A 26,705-nucleotide genomic window follows, 5' to 3' on the forward strand; every position below is an offset into this window, starting at 1 on the left:
ATGATTGACAGGCGGGAGCAGGAGTTTCAGGATCTGAATAAGAAGGCCCGAGTGCTGAAACACATCCTCAATCAGATACCAGACAAGATCAACGACGAGAGTCTGCTTCCTACAGACCATCAAGTAGACTGTGTGTGTGTGTGTATGTGTGTGTGTGTAGGTAGCACTCACATATACACACATACACATTCTCATACACATCCAATGATATGATAAACAACACACACACACAAACAGACAGACACACACACACACATAAAAACAAACACAGACACACGTCCCTGACGTTGTCTTCATGGCTCACTTTTGTTTGATCAAATTCAGTTTTTGCCTGTTGAGTGACTTTCTAAGTAACTTAGGCAGCGGAGGATTTACAAATAAAACTGGGGCAGAGTTGAAAATATTCTAGTGATGAAAGTGTATGTAAGTGTTTTGGCGGTGGGGGGGTATAGAAGAGGGTGAGCCACCTGGGAATAGAGGAGAGAATGAGAAGTGGGTAAGAGTGTGGTAGGTGGGGAGAAAGGGGAGGGATAAAGGAACGGAAAAGGAGAGATGAACAGAGAATAAAGGAGCAATAGAGGACTTTCAGGGCATTTAACCGCTGTTAACCATTGTTGTCCTCCTAGACACAGTCAACATTTTATTCAGTATCAGAATGAAGGGTGAGCACACACACACACACACACACATGCACACACTTAGTCCAATTAAGATATTCTTTTCCTTTTCTCCCTTGGCTGCTTTGTTTTTTTCCTCTCAATTATCTTTTAAACAAGTGAGAAAGACACACACAAACTCCCTCCATCGCTCTCTCTCTCTCTCTCTCTTGCACACGCACACACACACACACACACACACACACACACACACACACACACACACACACACACACACACACACACACACACACACACACACACACACACACACACACACACACAGACATCTCAAAGCGTTTTTATTCCTGCAGGCACTAGAACACGAAAAGTAAGAGTTTGTGAAATACTCCAAGAGCTTCAGTGACACTCTCAAAACATTCTTCAAAGATGGAAAGAAAGTAAGGATGATACCTCATGTCACTCATGTTCACACACATCTTCATTGTCATGGCTCATTTTCTCCTCTGCTCCGCAGCAGCCATTAGCTGGTTTACAGTTCAGCGGTGGCCATATTGTTTGGTTTTAGACACATGTTAAATAGTAACATGACATTGACTCAGCCCAGACAGCACACATGCCGATGTCAATTCCCCACATATTCTGTGTTTCCCTGATGTATTACAATGTTGTACCAATGCTCACTTCCTAGTCTACTAAACCGCTAAAGCAACTCATTGATAACTTCTTCAGTGCAACGATTGCAAACATATAGGCTATCATGCAAAATGTCAACTATATAGTAAGACAAAAGTCACAACTGGTAACATTCATTATGCCATGACTTTCCGTACATAGAAATTAGACAACAAAGAAAATGTCACAATGAAAAGCATAGAAACAGGATGTGCAACAATAACTCCAACAATATTTATTTGAGAATATAGAACAGCACATCAAACAAATGTGATTAATTTGATATTTGATATATAATTGAAATGTGGTGAACAGTGGAGGTCTCTGTCTTCATCCTCTGGTGCAGTGGAGTAGCCTTGCTCAACCAGCAACAGACAGTTGTATGCGGTTGGAAACCTTGATTCCTGCAGACAGGGTACCCAAGTGGGATATTTAGATGTGGAGACAAGCACATACAACAATATAAATAACTAATGTGAAAAGGAAAATTTAACCATATCCAAAAATATAGCTTCATTGTGATTTCATGATAGACCTTGAATGACTGCTGTTGCTTTCTATCCATATCCCATATAGCTACAAAATAAGCAGCATACTAGACAAATGCAATTAGCTATGGTTAATGTTAGCAAATGATTGTGATACCTCCCCCTAGTCTCACGTAGCCATACCTTCAAAACACATTGTTCTCATGCCTCCTTTGGAGGTCTGGAGAATGTTAGACTTGCTGATCTGGCTTGGATTGAACTGGACAGAGCGATGGGAAAATGTGCTGACAATTTCATTGGATGTTACATTCCAATAACCTTCTTCACAAGCCCGTAGAATGGTTGCTTGTTGTTATGTGTGTCATCTTTTCCAACCGGATAGGATTATTTAGCAGTTTCCTATGCTAGCTTTCAACATTGAAGAAAATGAAAGAAAAACTGAAGGAAAAACTGAATTCTGTTTTTTTGGAGTCCCACCCAAGCAAGGCATTTTATTGGTTTGACGTGTTGCGAGGCATCACACATTTCAAACTGGTTTCCACCCCTTTGTAGTTACTTTCTGCAAAAGATTTCCACAGGCTTTCTGAACTAGGAAAGCCTGGTCTCAATGAGGTTAACCTCACCTTAACTCAGCATTGAAGAGGTCTTCTGTTTTCCATTTCCTCTTGATTTCTTGGTTGATATTTTGAGAACTAGCTATGATAAAATAACATCAAATGCCAAACAAATATTGCTATCTAGCTACCTCAATAGCTTTTCAGCCATCTAGCTCACAGCTAATTTACTGTGACTCCAGTGTGGCCATTCTACAGGTGATGAAACGTTGGTGTGTTTATTCCCCTAGGACAAAGATGCCCTTAATTATTATGGGCTTGCATTGGCAAGTCTAACTATTGTTCTTTGGCATACTTATTATTATTATTGGGCTTGCTTCCAGCAAGTCCAACTCTTTGCTCATAAAAAAATTGCTCATATTTATAATTATCATTATTATTCCAATTCTCCCCAGCGCTACTCCTCCTACAACTTTTGGCTATTTACACCAATCCAACTTTACAACATGCAGAGGTTGCTATAACTCTGATTTGGATAACTATTAAACTTTTTAAACTATACAAACTTGAAAGTGCACTTTTTAACATGGAGGTCTATGGGAACCAAAAGACTACATTTTTGAACCAATGCTGCTGTTACTGTACACCTTTAAGACTATTCACAGCTTTATCTAGCTAAGTAACTAGCAAGCCAACTATAGTTATCCATCATACTTACTAGTGGTCTTACTTCAGCAAGTCCAACTATTAGTTAGTGGCCTTGCTTCAGCAAGTCAAACTATAGTTCTTTATATTACTTATTAGTGGCTTGCTTCAGCACTTAACCCTGTATAAACTGTATTGATATCTGGCTACCCTTGGCTAGCCTGCAACAGCTGTCAACGTAAACGACGACACCAATGCAAAACATGTGGAGGCCCTAATTGGAGTTGTCACATAGGCCTATGCTTTCATGTGAAAGCTGCTGTTGGTTCTGTAAATTATTTACAGGTTTTATCGTAATTATTTGTGTTCATTACAAACGAAGAAATACCTCATTCCAAACAGTGATTGATTGAATGAAAATTTATTGGCAAATAAAACATGGTTTGGTTTTGTTTTGTTTGTTGAGCCGGTCATGCAGCTTCTAGCTTCTGAAGTATGGAGACTTCACCAGCCACACTGGTCTTCCTTCCAAAACACTGTCCTCCTTAGCAGACATAAGGTCCACTGACACTCCCCGTCACAGCTGCTACTTCTCCTCTAAAACCATGCTGAACTATCTAGCTATATGTGTAGACTGACACCACTTAAATAACTTATATTCAGATCTGATACACAAATTTGATACACTTTGCATGAAATCCTATTAATACCTACTGCTGCGTGCACAGCCTAAACCACTTAACCTATTAACCTCAACTCAACTCTTAAATGCCCAGACATGTAACTTGACTTGCTTATTTTTTTGAGCTGTATTCAGATTTGTCTACAATCTAATTAATTCCTATGGCCATTTTCTCTGAATGTGGAAATTTCTAAATGTATCTCCTTTTTCATCTTTTAAGCCTGGCACAGTCTAAACCGCTTAACCTATTAACTTCAAATCAACTTTTAAAAAACGAGACGTGTTACTTGACTTCTTGAAAAAATCTTTTTCATACCATTTTGTAGTTTTTGAGCTGTACTTGAATTTGCCTGAAATTCTATTAATTCCAATGGCCATTTGCTTTGAATGGGGACATTTCTAAATGGAACTCCTTTTTCATCTTTTATGCTTGACACCTCAATTCAACTTTAAAATGTACTGTATAGCCTCACTACACTTAAAGAACTTTCATTCAGATTGTTTACACTATTGAAACTTTAAGCTTTTTTAAGTTGCATAAATTAACAGTGGTTCCAATGAAGAGTACTGTTGTATGGTCGTATTCTATACTCCAACGGTTTGGATTCAAACAAATGTCCAAGTATGTCTAACGTTAATGTAGAGATTCTCAGCTTTTATTTGAGGGTATTTATGTCCATATTGGTTTCACTATTTAGAAATGACAACCCTTTTTATACATAGTCGCCCTCTTTCAGAGCACCAAAATTAATGGTATAATTGACTTGACAGGTGTTTCTGGTTCACATAATTTCTGCTATTCGTGTCTATCATGAGGACCAAAGAGGTGTCAATGAAAGGAAGCCATTATTGAGTAGAAAAATCACAAAACAACTATCAGAAACATTGCCAAAACCGTAGGCTTGCCAAAGAAATACCACATTCCAAACAGTGATTGATTGATGATTGATTGGCAAATAAAAAATGGTGTGGTTTGGGAATGCTATGGTTTGGGAATTTATAGCTGCCACTTGAACTGGCTAACTTGTTTTAATTGATGATGTAACTGCTGACGACAGAAATACAGTGTACAGAAGTGTACAGAAATATCTTGTCAGCTTGAGCACAAGTAAATTCCTCCAAATTAATTGGATGGCGCTTTATCATACAGTAAGACAATGACCCAAAACATACTACCATTGCAATTAGTGAGTTTTTCAGGGTCAAAAAGTGGAATATTCTTGATTGGCCAGGTCAATCTTCTGATTTAAATCCAATTTTACATTTACATTTATGGCATTTAGCAGACGCCTTTATCCAAAGCGACTTACAACAAATAAATTTGTTTAAGTAAGTGAATCATCTATCCATCATCATAAGATAAAGTAATCAATGCTCAGACCAGGGGCCTTTGGCGGTCACAATGATAACAGGAGAGAAACTTGGACAGGGGAGTAGTGGGGGTGAAGGGTTAGTACAGGGGGGTAGTGGGGGTGAAGAGGTCTTTAGGAGGGACTGTTAAGATGTAGCCTGAAGAAATGGATCTTCAGTCTACGGTGGAAGATTGGTAGTGACTCTGCAGTCATGATAGCAGTGGGAAGCTCATTCCACCAGCGGGGCGCCAGGACAGTCAAAAGCTGTGACTGAGTAGTGTGGCTGCTGCATCCACATGAGGTGGCGGTGCCAGGCGGCCAGCCGAGGTGGAAGAGCGGAGTGATCGTGCAGGGGTTTGGGGGCTGACCATTGCCTGCAAGTAGGGAGGGGCTGTTCCCTTTGCCGCCCGGTAGGCAAGCACCAGGGTCTTGAATCTCATGCGAGCTGCTACCGGGAGTGAAGGGTGTGGAGGAGGGGAGTGACATGGGAGAATTTGGGGAGATTGAACACCAGACGGGCGGCAGCGTTCTGGATGAGCTACAGAGGCCTGATGGTGGAAGCGGGGAGTCCGGCCAAGAGTGTGTTGCAGTAGTCAAGGCGAGAGATCATAAGTGTTTGGTCCAAAAGCTGTGCTGCTTCTCTGGTAAAATCTGATAAACCAGAGACCGGGTGTAGCACAGTGGGTTTGGGAGGAAAGGTAGCAGTGTTGGAGGAATGAACGTATCCTTCTGATGCTGTAGAGGAAGAATCTACAGGAGCGTGCTGTCGCTGTGATGTTCGCCACACAGGATAAGTGGTTGTCAAGGATCTCCCCAAGGTTCTTGGCTGTATGGGAGGAGGTCACAGTAGAGTTTTCTACTGTGATGAAGAAGTCTTGGAGAGGGCAGGCTTTTCCTGGGAAGAAGAACAACTCAGTCTTGTCAAGGTTGAGCTTGAGGTGGTGGGCTAACATCCAAGCAGAAATGTTTGCAAGACACGTCGAGACATGCGATGCCACCTGTGTGTCAGAAGGGGGGAAAGAGAGAAAGAGTTGAGTGTCATCTGCGTAGCTGTGGTAGGAGAAACCATGTGAGGAAATTACTGAGCCAAGAGATTTGATATAGAGGGAGGTAGTAAGGGCCCTAGGACAGAGCCCTGGGGGACCCCAGTGGTGAGGGCTCGTGGAGAGGATCGCTGTCACCTGGTAGGAGCGATCGGCCAGGTAGGATGCAAACCAGGAGAGTGCAGAGTCAGAGATGCCCAATTCTGAGAGGGTGGAGAGAAGGATCGGGTGGTTTACTGTGTTGATTTATAGGTGGTTTATAGGTCCAGAAGAATGAGAACAGAGGAGAGGGAGGAAGCTTAAGCAGAGTGGAGGGCCTCCGTGACAGCAAGGAGAGCAGTCTCAGTTGAGTGCCCAGTCTTAAAGCCGGATTGGTGAGGGTCAAGGAGGTTGTTCTAAAGGAGGTAGTTAGACAGTTGGTTATAGACAGCATGTTCAAGGGTTTTAGATAAGAAGGAGAGAAGGGATACCGGTCTGTAGTTATGGACAGCAGCCGGGTCAAGAGTTGGTTTCTTGAGAAGAGGCTTGACTCTGGCTGTCTTGAAGGCAGCTGGGACAGATCCTGTGGATAGAGAGGAATTGATTAAGGTAGTAAGGAACGGAAGGAGGTCTTTGGAGATGGATTGGAGAAAGGGGGAGGGAATAGGATCGAGGGGGCAGGTGGTTGCCCGCTTGGATGTGACCAGGGGAGAGGGAGGAAAAATCTGATAAACCAGAGACTGGGTGTAGCACAGTGGGTTTGGGAGGGAAGGTAGCAGTGTTGGTGAGTGGTAGAGGGAAAGAACCCCTAATGTCATCAACCTTCATGCATTTCATTTCCTGATAAAAAAACTAAAAAAAACTCCACAACAACTGAAGATGGCTGCAGTACAGGCCTGGCAGAGCATCACAAGAGAAAATACCCAACATCTGGTCGGGTCAATGGGTTGCAGAGTTCAGGCAGTACTGTTATTACATGCAAAGGATTGTCAACCAAATACTAAATATGAGTGCTTAATTTGGACATAATTTGACTTTGTCCTTTTACTTTTGGTGGCCTGAAATACTATGTAGTACTATATGCCTACTATATAGGCACTGTGTTTAATATTGATCCATCTGATTTCATCAGAAATTCAGCTGATCCTGAGAGGTTTTATTCTTGGAAGGCTGATAATTCCTATTTCATACGATTAAAGGCTTCTCAATCAATCTCAATGATGATGCAATGGTTTCTGTATAAGTGCCCTGTCTCTACATATGTGTCCCTGTCTCTGTCATGCTTGTTTCTTCATCCACCATACCAACTTAATACTCCAGACTTTCAAGACTGTGGCGTAGGAGGAGTTGACACACACACACACACACACACACACACACACACACACACACACACACACACACACACACACACACACACACACACACACACACACTTTCATATGTAAGATATTATTGGACTGTATAATTTAAAAGTCTTGCTTCATGTGGGGATCAGTTTGTTTGAGGTTTAAGGCATTTTGTTTGGATGACAGTTGCCAGAGAAATGTTTTATTATTGTTACTCCAATCATGCTCTCCACAGATAATTTCCCCAATTAATCTTTTGTATCTAGCTTCCTCTCCTTTTCTCCATCCCTCCCTATTCCCGCTCTACCTCTCTTTTACACACACTTATCCCAGATTGACCATTAGCCCACTATGTAGTTGTGTAGATCTAAGAAGATTGGATAAGTGTTAACAATATTTGAACATTTCCTCCTAGCCAAGAAGGTACAGTTGGGCTCTGACCATATAGCTTATATAGCAATATATAGCAATCCTTGCAGTGCTAAATGTAAAGTAGGCTACTGTTCACTGTCCTTGTGAAGGCCAAAAGATTGAGTTGGCCATGGAGACATTCCTTAAACCAAGTGTAAATAAATGACACTTGTGAGCTTTCTCACAATCGAACTTGAACAATGAAACTTGATGATGATGATGATGAGTTGTGTATTTAATATTTGATATTTTGATGCAAGATATTCAAATAATTGGTTCAAACATTTTGGAAAATGTTTATATGGATTGGCTGCATTTGTTATTTAAGCAAAAATACACAAGAGACCATGTGTTATGACATTTTTATAAAAATTATGTATTATTGCTTTTATACTTTTATTATTTAACCTTTATATTAACAGGGAGTCACACTGATACCAGAGTCTCTTTGTGTTTCTTCAAGGAAGCCCTGCAATACAAATGATACATATACATGGATACAAACAAGAAAACAAACAAAACAAACAAAAACAAACACAAGATACAATTTCATACAAAACATAAATACTCCTAATACTACTCCCAAGCGGTACTAAAGAGTCTAGTTTTACTATCGCTTGGAGTTTATTCCACTTTTTCGGACCATACTGGCTTCAAGCTGTTTTTCGGGCATGAAGCAAGATTCGTTCCCAAACCATCAATTTTTCAACCAAGCTTGATGCGACAGTCACTAACACTAGTTATCAAGTCAAGCAATTTAAAGCGTTCTCTGTTCGTTAATTCTATTCGTATTGACGTATAAACTTGGTATTGTATACCATGGGGGAGGGGGATGCGATCAAAGCTAGATTCCGTGTATGTTTCCTGCAGTCTGCGCCGCACACAGTGGTTTGGGCTTGTGATCGACACAATGTTGCGTTCATTACTTCTGGCTGCTAGAAACTACAGACAGTAGAACAGCTGGATACGAGTTGAGTTAAAAGTGTTGAGAGGCACCCGACAAGATTTACATAATTTTAGCTAGCTAGCCAACTAACCTATATTTTGGTGGTAGTAGTAAAAGTAGTAAAAGTAACTAGTACTGGTAGTAGAAGTGTGCGTTGCTAGGTAACGACTTGGCACGATGGCACTTTTTATGAATGGACGTGGCCACGTATATGTTGTCTAATATATCATGGGCAGGATAGGCTCTAACAATGGGAATTCGAAACCACCCGTTGTATAATAATTATGTAAGCATTTATGTCTTCACTTTAAACATGTACGTTCCCATACATATTTAAGGCAGCCCATGTCTTTTTTTATTATATGTGTTATGTTTTAGTTTTTTTGCACAAACCATTTTCTATTCTCCCATATTCTTCTCTCTATAATAGTGAATTTTTCATGGTGGATTTCAGGAGCTATTCTGGATCTGTACCCATTTCTACCAGTTCCTGTAATCCAATTGTGAAAGCGTTCATTCTTAAAGCTTTTATTTAACGCTTAGACTTCATTTCAGGTCCTGTTGCCATTGAATGAGTGAGTGTGTGTGTGCGTGCATATGTACTGTCTTATCATTGCTGTAAATGTCAGTGAATGTAGAGCTCCCCACGACACTGACACTAATTCCACCAACCTCGGTTGTTTGGCTTATAAAATAAAGTGTGTGTGAGTGCCTGTGTGTAAGACAAAGTAATCATTAAAGAACATATTTTTATGTGTTTCTGTGCATCTGTAATTGTACCCAACAAAGCTGATGTGTTTTTGTGAATTAGCTAATTGATTGTGCATTGTGTGTGATGGAAAATAATTGTGGTAGGATAAACCACAGGACGGGGAGAGGAGTGGCCAAAGGGATTTGTAAACTGTAATAAAACTTGTTGTGTATCTATTCGTACAGTATATGAGACTGAAAGTGCTCACTTGGCAGTAAGTTGGCTGTGTGAGCATTACAGCTGAACATGTATTCTTTTGTGACTGACAATGAACTGTGTGTGTGTGTGTGTGAGTTAATTGTACCCTGTTCAAATAAGCTTATTGCCAGTGCCCAATCTATGAATAGAGGCAGGACACACACACACACACACACACACACACACACACACACACACACACACACACACACACACACACACACACACACACACACACACACACACACAGAGTGGAAGGCCCTGAACACACAAACACAAGCCTCTCTCACAACTTTGTTGCCAGGAGACTTAGCCTGAGTCTTTGAGAGTGAGGGATAATAAAAGAAAAGAATAGCGTGGATGTGTGTGTGGGCTTTCTTTACCACTGTCTGGGCTACTGGTGGCAGTTAGTTACCCCTCTCTAGGAGTGCGTAGTTGGATAGTGCTAGGGTTGGCTTCTCTGGTGCGTCTCTTTAGCAGTCAACAAATACTTGAGCTTGTGAAAGCATATGAGAGCACCTGGCTACTGTAACTGGAAGGAGGTCCTTGAGGAGAACAGAAGTAGTTGGGGAATGAGAGGAAAGGACCCAGTCGATTGTGAGCTGGTGTGACAGGTATGTTTGGTTTGTCTGGGGAGTGTTATTATATTGCTAGCTACTGAGTTGGTCTTATCTCATACAATACTGTGGTTCACCAGTTATGTATTTTTCTCAATATACTGTAAACAGTATATCAGGAATTGTCCGATTTATCATAAGCTCAGAAGGGTTTACATACATTGATTGTTTTGATTTTATGGCTGATAGGGTCTGTTTCATACGTTTCCACTTTCAAAGATGTTACAAGATTACTCTGTTGTAGTATAGTTAGAAAGTATAGTAAAGTACCTCTGCGGTACTCTGTTGGGTTAATAATTACAACATAATAACGCCTTATACACTAGCCAACTTGAGAGACTCTATACCAGTACCATATTAATCCATAGTTAACTTAATAAAGTGGGAATCAATGTATTTTTTGTGTGTAAATTTAATTAATAGCCACTGTTCAGAGATTGTCATGTTTACTAGTGTGTTTTTAATCTAGCCTTTTGTGTTATTTCGTCCCCAGTGAATAAATATATGCTAAGCTTTGTTGCATCATAGGAGTTTCAGCTGGGGTTGCCTGCCTTACTTCTCTCTTTGCCTCTTTTGCTTTATGATTCTGGTGCCATGACAACACACTGAAAATCCGGTATGGATAGTTATGGAGTGTTATGATTGTTGAGCACCACATTGAATGTTGAATGTTGATTGATTTAATGTTTACAGTGTATTGAATAACATGGACCCTTTGACTCTCTCTCTCTCTCCCTCTCCCTCTCTCTCTCTCTCTCCCTCTCTGAATAGATACTTTAAAAACAGACATACAAAGATATAGATGTGATATAGATGTGAAAACACACTCTGACATACACATTGAACCTTATCTTTTGTGGCAGGTCCTTTCCACCATAGTCCTGTCTAGAACCTCCAGATAATTGACAGCTGGCTGTAACCCTGTCTCAAAGGTAACCATGGAGACAAAGGTGGAGGCGGGTCAACTGGAGAGTAGGCTGAGCATGGGAGACTATGAAAAACTACAGAGCCTCTTTCTGGTGAGGCCTTACTGTGTGTGTGTGTGTGTGTGTGTGTGTGTGTGTGTGTGTGTGTGTGTGTATGTGTGTGCCTGTGCGTGTTACAGGTTACAGGTTCTGCCAACTAAGTATAACCTCACACTCTGGTATCCTCAGAGTCATGAGCCTTTTTGTATTATACACCTCAATGTATCAAATGGAGTCAGTGGCACATATCACTAATGGCTGCCATGCATATAAAGGCCTTTACATTAACAGTTAAAATTCACAAGCATTCCTGTGTTATGGCAAGATGTTATGGCAAGATGGTGAGAATGATTACAAGGTCTTTTTCAATGTGCCAAATACACCTGACATTGTTGTTGCTGATGAAAGCCAAGTCGAGGTGACCATATTAGAAGTAGGCTACTCATTCGCTGCTCATTCGATCTTTACATGGAGGAAGCCCTTTCTACAAAAATGTTAATATACCAACCCCTAGTCACACTTATTAGTGGCCTTGGCTTCAGGTGTCAGCTAGTAATACTGATAGTTGGCAGCCTTGGATAAGTGCATTGCCTGGCAGTATGTGGCCTACAAATTGCAGGACTTCCAAAGAAAAAAGTCAAGCTTGCAAGATATTGTTCTGTGTCAGCTGTTGTGGGAAGCTTAGCTATGTGGCAAAGATTGTACCATGATCATCTGTATGACCTTTGTTATATTTTGGGTTCTTTGATGTAATGCTTTACTATGAACCCTAATAAAGTATTCAAATGTGTATGTGTGTGTGTGTGTGTGTGTGTGTGTGTGTGTGTGTGTGTGTGTGTGCATGTGCGTATGTGTGTGTGTGAGAGAAAGAGAAACTGTAGGGATTGTGTTCTATGTTGCCTACATAACAGTTACATTACACAGATTCACCTTGAGTATTTAACATCTTGGGAACCTTATCAATATCATATAGCACAGCTGATTGTAGGCGACTGGAGACACAACTTGTGTGTTCACCCTGTAAAGAAATGATCTCTGACCTTGATGATCATTCCTGTGGCAGGACGAGGGTGGAGCAGCGGTGTCTCTCTCCAGGGCTGAGTTTGTAGAACAGGCTTGGTCTCTAATAGGGCGTGGCTCAAGGGAGGAGTACGGCCTCCTTTTTGACAGTGTGGTTGTCACTCAGCAGCATCATGGCCTGCTTTTTGATAGCACAGACGTGAAAGGGGAGGGGCAAGTGGATTGGGCAGGACTGAGCTCCTTCCTGCTATTGGAACTGTCAGAGAAGGAGGAGCATGCCAGAGCCAATAGTGTACCCCGATGGAAACCACCACGAACTCTGCCCTCAATGCACCGTGATCCTGTCCAACAGGTAACAACATTAGAAGCACAATACAACATTATTTATTTCCATGGGAGCTATGTCAGCAACTATAGACAACATTCACCAATAATAGCCGTGAGAATATTCCCAAATTTAAACCAAGGTAACAAATGGAATTTCTGGAATTGGTTATATTTACATTTTAAATGTAATTTAGCAGACGCTTTTTTCCAAAGTGACTTAGAATAAGTACATTTGTCTAATCTACTGTCTGAATCAACTATACATCAGTCATCATAACTAAAAACTTCGATAAGAACAAGTGCCATCGGCAGTCACAGTGCTAGACAAAGGAAGAAAACGTTTTTTTTTTCAGGTAAAGTTCAGGTAACAGAATAGAACTGCTGAGGAAAACTTATTTACCTGTGATCCAGGTCTGGGTAGCTCTGTGCCTAGCTCTTCACTGTTCTCTCCTCCACAGGTGGTTTACCTTCGTAGTTCTGGCCGCTACCTGTCAGTGAGTAAAGGAGGCACATTGGGGGTGTGGGGAGTGGAAGACCTTGCTCTTCTCCAAACACACAGAATACATAACAGTTCCGTCAAACCCAAAAACCTCTGGGTAACCGCCATGGTGGTGCTGCACAACGTACACAAGGTAACCAGGAGTGTAAATCAAAATCATCAGTCAATCAACAACTTTCATCAATGAGCATATTGTTAGTCAATCAATATAACGTCCATCATTATCACTCCCCCATCTCTCTCTCTCTCTCTCTCTCTCTCTCTCTCTCTCTCTCAGATTGCGGTGTCTTTCACAAGTAAAGAAGTGTGTTTCTATGATCTGCTGTCTAAAAAGGAGTTCAGCTGCCAGTACAAACTACAGGTAACAGCCTGGTACTTTGACAGTAGTGGCAATAAACAGGGCCCAGAGTTGATCTGGGTCAGGTCACATGATCAGGGAAAACTCGAGACCTAATCTTTCTACTATGTCTCTACTCTTTAGGGCCTGAGATATGCCCCTCTCTGTCTGGACTACTGGGCTGACCCTATACACCCCGACCAGGCTGTACTCACTATAGGAGACACTGGAGGACAGGTATGAGAGAGAGAGTGGGATGGAGGGAGGGGGAGAGAGGGGGGAGTTGTAGAGCCCTCTCTGTCTGGACTAATGGGTCACCCCACACACCCCGACCAGGCTGTACTTACTACAGGAGTTTGTTTTCTCCAGGTCAGAGCTATATGCTTCAAGTCTGCTCAGATCTCCTTGTTTGAGAGACCCAGTCCTGGGGCAGAGACAGAATCTGCTGATATCATCAAGTGGGAGGAGCTCGTACAGGGCCGACATCGTTGCTGCTACACACACACACACCGAGCACACAGACAGGCCTGGGTACGCAAAGGTAAGACACACAGACACGCACGCACGCACGCACGCACGCACGCACGCAGTTGTTTGATTAATGGACTAACAGATGTATGGATTAACATGTCAGTGATGGTAGTAGATATTTCCCATACTGCTCTCTGTTGACTTGCTTCCCCCCAGGCTCCTTAAACTAACTACACCAATATCAATTAATGTGCAAATTAGCTGCTAGTTTATAAAGTGCTTACTGCAGTAGCTAAAATTATGCCTCACCACTTCTCTGTTTAAACTGGGAATGAGTCTGAATGTCGCACCTGGTGAGTTCTAACTGTGCTAGAGGTTTTGAGAAGAGATGCTGATATCTCTCTCTCTCTCTCTCTCTCTCTCTCTCCTTCTTGTTCTCTCTGTCACACACACACACACACACACACACACACACACACACACACGCACAGACACACACACACACACACACACACACACACACACACACACACACACACACACACACACACACACACACACACACACACACACACACTCACCTTGACACCTGGTGTGATAGACGTCAGTGCTTACTCAGCCTGTCAACGTGGTTACGCAGTGTCATGTCATGGTCACAAATGCACAACTAACAGGAAACACACACACGCACACACACACACACGCACATGTTCTCTTGCTTTTATAATATTGCTGCTTTATATGAGGCGAAAAAAGTTACTCCCTTTTGTCTTGATGTTATTCAACAACGAACAGTGTTTGAATTGCTGATCATGATTTACACATGCACGTAGGCACGCATGCAGGCAGGCAGGCAGGCAGGCAGGCACGCACAGACACACAGACAGACACACAGACAGACACACAGACAGACACACAGACACACACGCACTCTCTCTCTCTCACACACAGACACACACATACACACACACTGAGCTGAAGGGGAGATCCTCACATGGGGGATAATAACAAGAACAACTTTCTATTAAATAAGCACAACAAATGTGGAAACAAGAAAAACAACAAAATAGGACCAAAAAGAGACGACAGGGGAACATGAAAAGGACTGACTAATTGATATTTTACAGGGTGTGTGTGTATGTGTGTTTGTGTGTGTGTGTGTGTGTGTGTATGTGTGTGTGTGTGTGTGTGTGTGTGTGTGTGTGTATGTGTATGTAGCTCTGGGGTGGAAGTGCTGCTCTTTTGAAGTTCCTCACCCTGCAGAAACAGTGTCTGTTTACGATTAGACATGGGTGGATATAGAGACCCCCAAACCTGCAGGCACACATGCCACTAGAGAGTGAGAGAGAGAGAGAGAGAGAGAGAGAGAGAGAAAGAGAGAGAGAGAGAAAGAGAGAATGGGGGGTATGATAATGATGCATGTTATATTCTATTGATTAATTAAGAAAAAGAGAGAGAGAGAGAGAGAGAATATTGAATATAAACAGAGAAAGAGAATGGATATGAGAAATGGAGAGGAAATTAGGAGGAAGGATGGTAGATAGAGAGAAGGAGAGTGGGGTGGAGAGGCACCTAACCACTCTATCTTATCTCTCTTCTCTCTGTTTCTCTGGCCCTGTAAACAGAGAGTCTCTCACCAAATGTTTTGCCAAAATCAGATTTCCCCACTCAGATTTTCCCCATTCATGACAGATCCATGAATGTTCCCCCCACTATCACCTTGCATGAAAACGCAAATATCTTGCCAAAATATCTATCCAATCATATGGGCTGTGAAGTCCTCCCTGTTGTAAACAAATGCTAACAGCTTAGCTAGGTTAGTTACTACCGTGCTTTGTGTTGCTATCGCTAAATCGTGACAATAATGGCAAATGCAGGAGACATAGGGAGGGTTTTTTATTGAGAATTAGACCAGGGCTCTCATCTCTCTGTGGTCAACTGACCAAATCCAACACAAATTTGAAATAAATTACAGGAAAAAGGACCTGTACATCGAGATGTGTGTCAAATGTGTGTCAGTTCCTCTCAGGAACATGAGCGGTCATGTGCATATGTGTTTTCAAACCGATCACACGGCGAGAGAACAACTCTAACATATGCAAATTAATTTGGTTTCCACAAAGCCATGTAAAAAGAGCCTGTCTCACTGTATTTCTCTTTGTATCTCTCTCTCTCTTTCCTCTAGATGTTTTTCCAAGTCATAGTTACTGTATGTGTCTCCTCGTCTTGTTCCTGAAACCTGATTGAAGTCTTACCCTCTACAATACTACACACATTTCTCACCTGAGTGTACTTCCTGTATCCTGCAGTGCATTTCCTGGGCTCATTGGAAGCGTTTGTGTCGTGCAGCACAAGCTCCCAGAGCAGCATGGTGATTGGCTGGAGAGAGAGAGAGGGTGTTCCTCTTCGGGTCACCACCTTCCACACTGAGAAAGGAACAAATGACCTTGATCACCACCCTGGGCTCAACCTGATAGGTGCCATATACTGTACACACATGGCACACAGGCAGGAGCCAATGGGTTGTTGTGGCCACTGCTATTAGTATTTATCACTTTGATTCATTACAGGTTCCCATAGTCTGTGTTTTTATTGGTAGTAGCCATTGATAGTACTATTTTCTTTCTTTTTGATTGGCTGTATCTGTAGCTACTGCAGGTATAGACAACAAAGTTCTGCTGTGGAACCCCTACGTGATCTCCAAACCAGTAGGTGTACTGAGAGGTCACCTGACCAGTGTTACTGCTGTACGATTCATCCAGGCCAAGAAACAACTCATCAGCTACTCCAAAGACAAGGCGAGTGTGGGACTGTTATCTAAGAGACTCTGTGTATGTGTTTGTGTGTGTGAATGTACTGTATGTGTGTTAAACTGCACTCTCCACACCCAGGTACTGAGGCTGTGGGATGTGGCTAGTCAGCTGTGTATCCAGCGTGTCGTTGGCGTTTTCCCTAAAACACAAGAAGAGTGTCACACACTCCTCTTTCTCCACGAGGAGCGATTGTGCCTCTTCCTCTCCTTCAATAGTGTGCTCCTCCTTTTGGAGGCGAGGAGAGAGGAGGGGAAGAGGGTCACCAGTCATGAGAGCCCTGTCACCTGTGTACTCTACAACAGCCTATTCAGACAGGTACACACACACACACACACACACACACACACACACACTCCTCAAGACTAGGCATTGCCAGTCCTGATTCTGGAGGCCTGCAGTATGAGCAGGCTTTTTTTTCGAGCCCAGCACCATCTTTAATTAGTTCAAAGAACTTATAAACGTATTTAGACCCCTAGATATGACATTGAGGTTATATCTCTTGCAAAATACCCTACAGTATCTCTCTCTCTCTCTCTCTCTCTCTCTCAGGTCATTAGTTGTGACTCAGGCTCCTCTGTGATCTGCTGGCTGACAGACACAGGTCAGAAGGTCAAGCAGTTCCATCGTTGTCATGGTGATGCCGAGATCTCCACCATGGCGCTGGATGGAACCCAAACGCGCCTCTTCACCGCGGGTACGGATGGAGTGGTGAAGGTACTCCACACCCACACACACATATGCACACATGCATTTCAAGTTTTATAGTAGATGCAGCAAAAGTGGAGTGTTGGACGCAGGCTATTTGACATTTGACTCTGGCAAACTTATTTAATCTTCTAGGGTGTTTTTTTTGTTGTGTCAGGAGCTTTTTCGCTGCTGGCTCACAGAAGTGTTTGCTTGCGTTTGTGTCCAATTCCATGAGTGAGAGAGTGTGTCTGTTTTTCTGTCTGTCACTCTCCGACTTTGTTTGTTTATCTAGCCCTGCGGTCTTGTTGATGTCAGTGTGTGTTTGTGAAGGTGTCTGAGGAAGTAGTTATCTCATCTCATCACATAATGTTTCTGTCTCCTTGACTCGTTCATCCTGACTCTAACAGCCATTGTCTCTTTTCATATGGGCAGAGCCTTATACAGTACCTATGATATAATCAACATTGCCCTGAGTAAGTAATGGGATTCTTAGTCATGGTGAGCAATCTTTGGTCATCCACTGTAGAAGTCTTCTTTGGCTTACCAGGCCGTTTGCGATTTCTGAGCTCATCAGTGCTTCCTTTTCTTTTAATGATGAGTTCCAAACTGTTGATTTTTGTAGGTTTGGGCAATGTTTCTGATTAATTTTTAAAATATATTTTAGCCTCATAATGGCTTCCCTGACTTTCATTGGTCCTCATGTTGACAAACACCAATAGCAGACTCCAAAGGCAAACGCAAAGCATAGAATCAATACTAGACATTGAGCTCTCTTATGACTGCACAAATGATGTGACTGAACACACCTGACAAACCAATTGTCCCACCACTTTTGGATACCCTGAAATAGGGGGACTATGCATAAAATGTGTTATAATTTCTGAATGGTGAAACAATATGTACACAAATACCATCAAATACAAGCTGAGATTCTACTTTAATAATTATTTCAAATCCAAACTTTTGGAGTGAGCCCCCAAAATGCTTCACTGTCCCATTACTTAATCAGGGCACTGTATGTATTCGATGATGTGTTTGATGAAGCCTCAAGAACATGTCATTGTGTTGCGGCTTTAGATTTTCACTGGTCACTGAGATGTTCTCTTCTAGATTGTTGTTGTGTGTTCTAGATCTGGGACTTTAACGGTCACTGCCACCACAGGCTGAATGCGGGCAGAGACAAAGCAGTGGAGATCTCCCAGGTTCTAGTGTTGAAGAGAACTGTACTTGTTATGGGCTGGGAGAGGTATGTGTGTGTGTGTGTGGGCTGATTCATACCTAGCGGTATATCACTTTCAACATCTAAGACATTATTTGAGCCTAAACTGCTCAACTGCCTTGCATCTGTGTGTCTGTCTGTGTGTGTGTGTGTGTGTGTGTGTGTGGGTGTGTGTGTGTGTGTTTGCTAATGTGTCTCTGTCTCTGTCAGTTGAGGCTGGTGTAACAGTGGGTGAAGGGAACAATCCCAGTAGTCAGAACATGTAAATCAGACAAGAGAGAGTTGACAGTGTGTGGGTGCTTCTCTGCTCCCCTCCTCCCTCTCTGTCCTCTCCTCCTGCCACAGACTCAAACCTATCTAGACATCTGGAACCTTACTAGTCAAAATACTGCTACAGTGCACTCACATCCACTCTTCATCATCATCATCATCACAACCTTACACATCCAATGAGTTTGTGTGTGTGTGTGTGTGTGTCTTCTTACTGTACATCTAAGTGAGTATCTTCTCACATCCACTCTTTATAATCATCATCATCACCTCACACTCAATGACTGAACACAGCAGTAAAACTATGGTAATGCTCATCTCTCTCCCTGTCTCTCTCTCTCTCTCTCTTTCTCTCTCTCTCCCTGTCTCTCTCCCTGCCTCTCTCTCTCTCCCTGTCTCTCTCTTTCTCTCTCTCTCTCTCTCTCTCTCTCTCTAGGATGTTAACAGTGTTTAGACCACACCTGTTCTCTCAGTTCTTTGTTCAACCATCTGAGTGGAAGGGGGGCGTTCACCACCGTGACGACGTTCTGTGTGCCACATTCCAGCCCCCGCAGACCCTTGTCACAGGTGTGTGTGTGTGTGTGTGCCTCATACCTGCCCCCTCAAACCGTTGTCAAAAGGCGCAAAGACCTCCCTGAGCATGTGTATTTGCACACATTTATATATTGTCTTTTTAAGTGTGTATTTTTCCAAGTGTGTGTTTGTGTGGATGTGCCTCAGAGTGAGAATGAGAGCTCAAGCAGAGGAAGAGAAAAAAACTGAAGAGCTTGAAATAGAAAAATATCTGGGAGCAATTAACTGATGATTAAAGTGTTATCAAAGGGATGGTGTTCCTTGTGTCTCTCTCTGCTGGGGAGCTCTCTCTCTCTCTGTGTGTGTGTGTGTGTGTGTGTGTGTGTGTGTGTGTGTGTGTGTGTGTGTGTGTGTGTGTGTGTGTGTTATCTGCCTGTCAAGACACAGCAGTACACCCAGTGGAGCCCTGAACTCAGGCTCAACTCTGATGTGCAATATGGCCACCGCTAAATGCTAATACACTCTGCGAAAATTCTGACTGATTATGGGCACAAATAACTTGAGATGTGTATTGGCAACTCAAACTTTCCTGCAAATATACGATTGACATGACTTACAGACAAGCTCAAGCTTAGGGTAGAGTATGTCAAGTTAATTCAACTGTCATGAAGTCATAATTACTAAGACCTATAGAAACATTTTCCTTCCTGGACAGTAGCCATTCTTGTATAGTGAGTTTTTATAGCTTTAGTGCTCATATTATGGCACAAACGTCTCCCAAGAAGTACACGCCTTTGAGAGCACAGATTACCTTGTACAACCTTTTACCCTGAGGAAGGAGCTCACTGCTGTGATAACTACATAAAGCAGGAAAAAGCAGGAGGGAAGTTGAGATGGGTCGTGTAAAATAACAGAGCAAAAGGCGACACTTTTGAAGACAAGGGCAAATGAAGCGAGAGAAAAGTTTTCATGTAAACAGAACTAAGCAGCTACTTTGGAAAGTAAAATGCCCATCTCTGACTTTAATTCTTTCCAAATGTACCCTTGCTCCATTTCCCTCTCTTCACCTTGCTCTCTCTCTTTCTCTTTCTCTCTCTCTCTCTTTCTGGATTATCCCAATGCCCAAATTGAATTATGTTTATTAGTGCTCTTGCTGCCTGAAAATAAAGTAAATGTATGTGTGTGTATGCGTGTGTGTGTGTGTGTGTGTATGCGTGTGTGTGTGTGTGTGTGTTTGTGTGCGTGTGTGCATGCACATATCAGAATGCAGAAGAGCATTTGGCTGTTGGGGACTTTACTCTCCTCATAAATATTCCACTCTGTGCAGCGCTATGCTTGGCCGCTCCTCGCTCTCCGACACTCACAGCCTGACACAGCACGAGCAGACAGAGTCCTCTCTTCCTCCTCTTTGTCTCTCTTCCTCTCATCCTCTACTTCATCTCCTCCTCCTGCCACATCTTCACACCTTCCTGGTGAGAGAAGACTGCACTACTCTGTTATATCTTAACTACAGAAATTCCTTAATACTCAAAATAATACTTACAATTCTAAATTATTGAAATACCATTCAGACACTCAAATGAACATAAACCTTTCACATCATTCACACAAAAGTTGCCTGAAACATTCTGGAGATGTTTAGCCTTTTTTCTACAGTATTCTATCATACAAATTGCAGGTGGTATGTTTTTCCGTAGGGGTTCCTCGTTCTAGTAGATTATAGAGTGTGTGTGGGTACAGTCTATGAGCATGTGACCCACACACACTCCATGCCTGCCTGCGTATTTGCATGCATGTGTGTGTGCTCTGTAAATGTGCTAGGGTCTAAGGGCAGTAGACCATGTATGAATGTTAAGTAATGTAATGTTTCCAGGAGATACGCACATTAGAGCAGTGCACCGTGTGGGTGTGTAATGTTCTGATGTCTGCACACTATGAGGCCAGTGTCTCTCCCTCTCCATCTCTCTCCCTCTCCCATACATTTTCTTTCTTTCTCCACCCACGCTGATGCAGCACACCTCAGGGACACTGAGCCTCTCAGCCTGTCCCTCTCCCACTCTGTCCCTCTCTTTTTCTTTCCCTCCATCTCTCCTTTCCCTCCCTTTTCTTGCCCTCTCTTACCTTCTTTTCCACATTGCCACACTGTGAGCCCACTGTTTCTAAGAGAGAGAGCTAGAGAGAGAAAACAAGAGAGTGAGAGAGACTGACAGAGAGAGGCCCTGATAACAGTCAGTGGATACGGCTGGCCCATGGGCAGCATGAATAATGTAATGGGCTCACACACTCATAAGAATCATACCTCCTACTGCTCGCACACACGCTTGCACATAGACCCCCACACACACACACACAGACAGACAGACAGACAGACAGACAGACAGACAGACAGACACACAGACACACAGACAGACAGAGAGACAGACAGACAGACAGACAGACAGACAGACAGACAGACACACAGACACACAGACAGACAGAGAGACAGACAGACAGACAGACAGACAGAGAGACAGACAGACAGACAGACAGACAGACAGACAGACAGACAGACAGACAGACAGACACACAGACACACAGACACACAGACACACACACACACCACCCGCTTGCTCACTCCTACTACTCATTCTCTCCTGCTGCTCAACTCTTGAACCTGAAAAAGGAAAGTTCTGCTGTATTCAGATCAGTTGTTCCAACATAACACGCCAGTACTGATCTGAATACAGCCAACATTTCTTTTAAGGTGAAAATTCAGGTTGAGCAGATGGTAGGTGAGAAGGACAGATGGTGTGTTATTGTTATGAAAGCATTATAAGGGCATTATGGTTTAGCAATATATAGCAAACTGAAAGCTGTGTATACTTTTTTGTCAGTTCATCTTATAATATTTCTAAGAAATATGGTAGATGGATTTGCTTTCACTAGTACAGATGAATGAGAAACCAATGTAGATTATTTATGCACCCAAATAGATTTTTGTTTCTGTTTCTTCTCGTTTCCTGTCCACACAGGAAGTTATGATGGGGAGATCACGGTGTGGAATAACAGCACAGAAAATGCTATAAGACAGCTCTGCCCTAATGCTGAGGGAAAACGCAGCAAGGTTCCATTGGGTCAGAACCACACCTGCACACAAAGTCACATACACACAAACAGTAGAAAAACAAACTGTCTCGAAAAGCTTCAACACAAATGTCCTTCCAATGCCCCACATCCTTAGGCCACCTCCAAGAGTCAGAGTGTTGGAGTGGTGAGGAGGACTCAGAGAGCAGCCGTGCCATCACCAGACTTTACTTTCTGCCCGGACGCAAGGGTGTGGCCACTGCCGGTAAGACAATGATATGCTAGTTTGCCACGAGGTACTTTCAGTCCATTGTATGCAAACATAGCTGGATTTATTACTAGTAAATTATTAATTTATTACTAGAGACTAATTGGTCTCTTAATTGACTGGACTGGATTTGGGTTGTATGTGTAGGTGGGGCGGACCTGATCTCTTGTGGTGGTTCTGGTCGAGTTCTGTTCTGGAACACGGTCCACAACTGTCTGGTTGGAGCATTCGTGGCCCATAAAGACTCAGGGTCGATCATCATGACCATGAGTGCTTGTGGTCAATACCTGGTCACTGCAGACATGGAGGGAACCCTGAAGACCTGGGACATACAGGTGTGTGAGAGAGAAGGGGATGGAAAGAGAGAGAGGGGGAGGAGGGATAGACTGAGAGACACAATTGAATAGGATGGATTGTCAAAGCTATTTTCTTCGCTCACTGTGTTAGAGAGAGACAGACATAGTTGTCTTTGGTCCTTCATGGCCATGGTGAAAATACTGCTATAGCAGTATATAAATTATTACATTTTATAATAAATAATAAAATAAGTCCTTTCAGATCACTAATCATGAAGAACATGATGTAAGAAAGTGCACACACTTCTGACTGGCTCTACTGAATGTTTAATCTATTTGGTTTGTCTGCCTATCATCAGAAGTACTGCCTTAATTCCAGCAAGGGTGTGACCAATGAGGCTCCAGAGCTCATGTGTAGTCTCTGCCCACACATGGACTGTGTAACTCACCTGGAGACTTGTATCCATGGCGATAGGCTCCTCCTCCTCTCAGCATCTGCGGACTGCAGTGTAGCACTCAGCTACCTGCCTGGGGGTACAGTTGGTGTCTTTGGACAGGTAAGTGCAGGTGTTAGAACACACAGGGCTCCAAATAGATTCTGTGTGTGTGTGTGTGTGTGTGTGTGTGTGTGCATGTGTTTGTGTGTGTGTGGGTGGTGTGCTTGATGAAATAGAAGTGAAATTCAAAATAAACCGTACTTTAGAAGTGTGTTTGTGAAAAGAGGTCTATATGAACTTGGCCCCAGGCTGTGTCTGTAGAGTATTGACACATTCCAGTTAGCCTGAGGCCTGTATGCTGTAACAGTGTGCTGTCTTCTAGAGCTCTCTGTCTCACACTACTCTCTCTCTAACTCTTCTACAACTCTCCTGCTTATCTGACATTTGCAGTATCTTAAGAGCGGTTACTGTATTGAAGGAGCACTCTTTACTACTTGGCTACTTTGATCCAAGACTGAGTGTTATCCTGTTTGGTATGCAGTCTCCTATTGTATGAGCCAGTCTGTGGGCCCTGGTCCCTGTTCATAGTTGTATAACTACATCCCTCTCCTCTCTCTTCCTTGATGAATTCACTGATCTGTAGTTCATTAGACAAGTGAAAGCTTCCAAGGAGGAAAGAGAAGATGGTGGTGTAGACGGATTTTGGTACCGCCAGCCTTGATTTCAATGTGCATAATTATTTACAGTTGAATGAGCTTGGCAGACGTACTGAATAAGTGGCACCCTCACCATTTGTCAATTCCTTTGTGATTGTAATGTATCTCACACCTTGTCTTTCGTTGAGAATGATATTTAAGGTGGGACAGCAAGATATTCTTTGAGTTTTGGGGTAGGCCCGTCACGGGCACCATTCTCCCATGTTGTCATTGACGCACGTTAACGTATGGTTAAAACCTACAGTCATATGTTGCTTTGAAACTGTTAAATTTGTTATTTTATCTCTCTATTCTTATTCTTCCTATGTGCATTAATGTGATGTTGTGCGCTAGATGAAGGTTCTGTTAATACAGCACGACATAATCGTAACCAGGTTCTCCCATTTAATGTCTAATGTTCACATGCATCATTAACTAGACGTAGAGAGAGTCATCAGCTTCAGATATTGGCGAGTAAACTCCTCGCAATCTGATTTATCTTAACTTTAGGGCATGGTAAAAATAGCATTTTGGGTATTCTTAATGGAATCTAGGATCCAATATGATCGATTGTCTGTCACATAGGGATGAGCAAAGCATTATCAATCATTATTAATCATGGAGTCATCTTTTGGAGATATAAGGTAATGTTAGCTTGCGTTAGTTGGTCATGTGACCACTTGTGATGAGTTTGTTCGATCATGTCCATAACTGTTAGAAGTAATCATTGGGAATAAATGTACACTCACCAAACACTTTATTAGGAACACCTGTACACCTTCTCATGGTGGAGGTGGTGTAATGGTGTGGGGAATGTTTTCTTGGCACACTTTGGGCCCATTAATACCAATCAATCATCGCTTGAATGCCACAGCCTATTTGAGTATTGTTGCTGACCATGTGCATCCCTTCATGGCCACAATTTACCCATCTTCTAATGGCTACTTCCAGCATGATAATGCACCATATCACAAAGCAAAAGTCGTCTCAAACTGGTTTTATGAACATGAGTTCAGTGTTCTTCAGTGGCCTTCCCAGTCAGCGGATCTGAATCCAATAGAACACCTTTAGGATGTGGTAGAACGGGAGATTCACAGCTTGAAAGTGCACCTGAAAAATCTGCAGGAATTACGTGATGCAATCATGTCATCATGGACCCGAATCGTGTGGAATCAATGGCACAAAAAATTGAGGCTGTTTTGAGAGCAAAGGGAGGCCCTACCCAGTATAGTGTATGGTGTTCCTAATAAAGTGTTCTGTGAGTGTATGTCTTATGTTTGACCCGTCATCTATTCTTCAGTGTTTTATGTTCATATTCTATAGTGGGAGGAAGGATAGAAGGACGCATCCTTCTGACTCCTATTTGAACTATAGGGCCTACTTCTGTCCTGTTTGCTGTTACATGCCCACACCCCTAGGAGGTTTACTGGCATTTGGAAGGACCAGGATCCACACACCCAGAACAGGAGCTGAGGCATGGAGGAGAAGGAGAAGGAGAGCCCAGGGGGACAGTGTTGCCTCAGGGCCCCAGTGGAAGCCCACCTGAGCTAGGCACCATCACCCCTAAAGGGGAGGGAGAGATGGGGCATACACGGGGGGAAGTGGGGGCAAGAGAGGAAAGAGAGATGGAAAGAGAGCCTGCATCAGTGTTAGTTCACTTCCTTTGAACTGTAGATTTATTATCATAATCACTTGGGTTAAACATTCTCACATTTTATAAATCATATCTTATCAATAGCAGTGAACCAATGAATTTATGTGTGTGTGTGCAGGTGTGCGTGCATGCATGAGTGTGTGTGACTTTTCTCTCCTTTCTTTTTACCTCCCCAGTATACCCAGTGAGTCCCCTCACACCGTCAGCATTTTAGGACGCGGCTACAAGGAGAGGCGCAGCCTGATTGACAGCAGACCTGGCCGTAGGGAGACACCACTGAGCTTTGATGTTGGTGAGTCATGGCACAGCTGATTGGTGATTAGCTGTATTCTATCTTTCCCTCTGTGTCTCTTTGCGAGTCTGTGACGACTGGTTGAACTTGTGTATCTCAGCAGCATGTACATCCCCTCCCCCCTCAGGTACATTCAGTGTGCTGCGTATGGAGGAACTCCAGTCTGTAGGAGAGCTGTCAAGACCAGAGTTTATAACTCACCCTCACCGATACTTTAACATGAGAGAGGATACCAGCCCAACACACACATCCATACCTGTTAGCAGAGAGGGTACACACACACACACACACACACACACACACACACACACACACACACACACACACACACACACAACTGACACAACAAAGAGCCATGTCTTTAGGTATCACTCTTGTCTCTAAATGCCATCTCCTTCCTTGCTACAGCAGTGAAAGCTGCCTTTGATGAGCGGAGTCTGTTTCCTAAAGAACTCCTGGATGGGGAAGAGAGGCGTAACCAAGGGGATGACAGGAGCAGCCATGGGGAGAGGGTACAGGAGAGCAGAGAACACCAGAGCCTAGGCCGAGGGCATGGCAGGAGGGACAGGTGA

At 42.9% G+C, this 26,705-nt stretch overlaps 1 protein-coding gene across 1 annotated transcript; it reads left to right on the top strand.

Annotated features, from left to right (window-relative positions):
- Positions 1-26,705, top strand: LOC310822293 (cilia- and flagella-associated protein 337-like; the record flags this gene model as incomplete). The annotated part of the gene is given in 21 exon segments (XM_083694638.1): positions 1-123; positions 11,240-11,326; positions 12,336-12,644; positions 13,078-13,251; positions 13,396-13,479; positions 13,600-13,692; positions 13,825-13,996; positions 16,236-16,403; positions 16,576-16,724; positions 16,818-17,054; positions 17,289-17,453; positions 18,557-18,672; positions 19,352-19,482; positions 22,440-22,589; positions 22,592-22,756; positions 22,907-23,094; positions 23,415-23,612; positions 25,606-25,772; positions 26,018-26,133; positions 26,261-26,404; positions 26,542-26,705. Coding segments are annotated over 21 exon segments (3,300 nt in total).

The sequence above is a fragment of the Argentina silus genome, assembly GCF_951799395.1.
Source record: "Argentina silus genome assembly, chromosome: X".
In the NCBI taxonomy this organism is placed as follows: domain Eukaryota; kingdom Metazoa; phylum Chordata; class Actinopteri; order Argentiniformes; family Argentinidae; genus Argentina; species Argentina silus.